Source organism: Alosa sapidissima, chromosome 19 (genome assembly GCF_018492685.1).
Source record: "Alosa sapidissima isolate fAloSap1 chromosome 19, fAloSap1.pri, whole genome shotgun sequence".
NCBI lineage: Eukaryota > Metazoa > Chordata > Actinopteri > Clupeiformes > Clupeidae > Alosa > Alosa sapidissima.
Genome location: NC_055975.1, coordinates 30,627,499 through 30,630,655, shown reverse-complemented (window position 1 = coordinate 30,630,655; position 3,157 = coordinate 30,627,499). Strand labels below are relative to the sequence as shown.

The 3,157-nt window shown below is 49.7% G+C and overlaps 1 protein-coding gene across 6 annotated transcripts in view; it reads right to left on the bottom strand.

The window, feature by feature from the left end:
- The window catches only part of LOC121692948 (ATP-dependent 6-phosphofructokinase, platelet type-like), a 37,503-nt gene extending 35,524 nt beyond the window's left edge, over positions 1-1,979 (bottom strand). For all 6 annotated transcript variants that reach the window (XM_042072013.1, XM_042072014.1, XM_042072015.1 and 3 more), the window contains exon 1: positions 1,773-1,979. In XM_042072013.1, coding sequence (XP_041927947.1) covers positions 1,773-1,857 — 85 coding nt within the window. In that variant the 5' untranslated portion in view covers positions 1,858-1,979. The remainder of the gene's footprint in view (positions 1-1,772) is intronic.
- Between the last annotated feature and the right edge of the window lie 1,178 nt (positions 1,980-3,157).

Below are 3,157 nucleotides of genomic sequence, written 5' to 3'. Positions count from 1 at the left end.
ACACACACACACAGGACTACAGTACATCTATCTTGAGTGTACTGTACGCACGCATACTCACACACACGCGCACACACATTTGCTACTCTACTGTGAAAACTCTGAGGGCTGAGATGGTTCTCCTTCTCTGGTCTTGTTGCTAGGAGACCCTGACTGTTCAAGACAACAGCCCACCTCTGATTATAATCCCATCCATGCCTTTTGGACACAGAAATCAGATGTGTGTGTGTGTGCAATGCATCCATTGGGTCAATGCCATTTGGACTCAACTGGGGGATTAAGATGTTGTGGGTGTGTGTAGACTGTGGGGGGGAATGTGGGGGTGTGGTGTAGTGTAGTGTAGCTGTTGCTCAGAGTGTGGAGTAGTGTAGCTGTGTGCACTCCTAGCAGGTGCACGAGGCTCTTTGGGACAGCTTTAAAGAGATTTAACCCGACGGATTACACCGTGCGCTACGCTGTAAAAATAACGCCATCCTCCGGTCACCGCGCGCTCTTTTGGGTACGCGTCAGGCGTCAGGCCAGGTGATCGATTTCGGTTGAAGAGGAATCATGTGTGAGAAGTTGATGAGTTTACGTGAGACACGAGGAGTACATGTTTAGAATTAACCGTGTCTGTTTATGATTTTATGTTTGCGTCGTTGCGTGAGCCTCCAAAGACGGTGACGTCCAGCTACACAGCACAGCAGTCGCGAGGTCCCTTGCACCCCAGGCGGAAAGAAGCTGAGGAGTCGTCACGAGGCATGCGAGTCACGATAGTGCAGCAACAGCGTTCCGCTAAAGTGACGCATCGTGGTGGATCCCCGCTATTACTTGCCTTTGCTCACGTAGGCCTAGACCTACACCCACCCAGCCGCCTCTCTCTCTCTCGCTCGCTCACACACACACACACGCACGCACGCACGCACACACACACACACACACACACACACACACGCTCTTCTCTCCACTCGCGAGGCTTGGCTCGAGGGCCCTTCGGAATACACGATAAGGCGTGTGCATGCAGTTGGTCGTTATTTACGGCATGGAACGTGACCGACTAGAAGAGGATGTGTGATAGGAAAGCACTCGCTCCTAAATTCAGCACCCTGTGGAACGGCACATATTCTCCGTCTAATTGCGCTACCAGTCATGTCACCCGTGATGGTAACGCGCGCTGACGGATGAGAGGATACCCCGGAGCGGCTTCTCTGTAATGCATCTTCACGAGCGCTCTTCAGGGCGTTCTGCTATCTGAGTTGGACTAATCCGATTAACATACCTGGGCTACGTGCCTAGCCGTCTATGATACAAAGTCAACTAATACATACCTACGTGCCTGCCAATATGTGATATAGATTAGACATCTCATGGTTTAACCCACTGGACGTTGTGTTTTGAATACAAGGCATTTACTACTAACCACACAAGTGTTTTCAAGCATACAAAAAGGAGTAGTTTAAACTGTTCATGGTAAATGGTTTATTCTGCGTTTTAGTCCTGGATAGTAGGCTATACCGGTGTGAGCGAAGTAAACCACCTGTGGCATAGACTATTTAAAAACTTCAGTTTTAGCCTACGTTGCGTCCTGCACAATTAGACTATTTAAAAACGTCAGTTTAAGCCTGTATTGCGTCCTGCACAATTGCAAGAATTAGAGTGTGTATCATCATTTGTCATCCACGCACTGAACATTTTTACTTTGGTTCAACCTATCGAATTCTCGGACGCCAACCTCACTTGCTGAAGCGCGAGCTTCACCTGTTAGCGCGTCAGTGAAACGAGGCCGCGCCTACCTTGCGCATCTCCTCCGCTGGTCAGCACAGCGATGGACTTCCCGGCCCCCGAGAGGTTCTCGAACAGTTTCCTGGTGTTCGACATGTTTTGACTAGCTTACAGTCTACTTCAGTCAGCTGTCCGTAAATATACGCTTTTCCCGCTCCGCCCGTCCGCGCGCTGAATCCTGCCGTACAGTAATCACCTCCCCCTTGTCCTGGACTGCGTGCCGGTCTGTTGCTTCGTACAGCAGTTGCGAGGGCACGGCTGTAGGCGGAGAACTCGCGCCGTTTAATAAGATGGACATGACGTCGGTCCAATGGCGTCGAGGATCACGTCTATCCCTGAACCGAATTAGGCCAATTGTGGCCACGGGGTGGGTCGCCGATAGTCCTTCACTTCAGACTGCAACAGGTTAAAGCAACAACTCGGCCTTTACACACACGCGCAGTGCAATAGCGTTGACATTATGGACTGCACTGTTATATGTCTCTTCGGAAAGATGGGAGCTCCAATATGGAGCCTCCTCTCTCTCTGCGTGTACTGCCTGCGTGTCTGTGTGTGTTGTTTTTGTCAGTATTTCTGTGTGTGTGGTCCTGCATATAAGTAGGCTATGTGTGGATATAAATGTGTGTGATTGTGCGTGTGTCTGTGTGCAGGCATGAATGCCTGTGTGTGTATGATTTTGTGTATGTGTCTGTGTGTATGTGTGTGTGTGGTCACTGCTAGAGGCGAGCATGTCCTCATGAGCAGACAGGCCAAAAACAGACAGGAACAGAGACAGAAGAAAGGGAGAGAGGGAGAGAGAAAGAGAGAGAGAGAGACAGAATTATGAGGAGAGCTTAATAGGGTGACCACCTCCAGTCAGACAAAATGTCCCTGCTGAAAAAAACAGCTAGAAAGCAGCTTATGCTGGTAGCTGGTTTTAGCTGGTCTTTGCTGGTGTAGCTGGTTGGGCCACCATCTGGATATGCTGGCGTGACCATCTGAGGAAGCTGGTCATGCTGGTTTGACCAGCCTGTTGTGTGGGCTACAGCTGGTGCAAGATGGTCATGCTGGTGACCAGCCTGCCAAGCTTGACATTGTTGGTGTAAGATGGTCATGCTGGTTTGACCAACATAAGCTGGTATGATCAGTTAAACCAGCAGTGTAGACCAGCAACACCAGCTAAAATGAACAGCTTGAGGTGGTACGACAAGCAAAACCAGCTGAATTACCATCGTTAGGTGGGTAAACCAGCTGAAGGTATGTGTTCGCAAGAGATTTGCTGGTCTAACTGGTCAACCATCATAGGGTGGTCAAACAAGCTGGTCAACAAGCTGGTCAACCAGCAAACCACCTTTTGCTGGTCAGGCTGTTTTTTTCAGCAGGGGTGGGACAGATGTAATAACTTTAAACTTAAGAT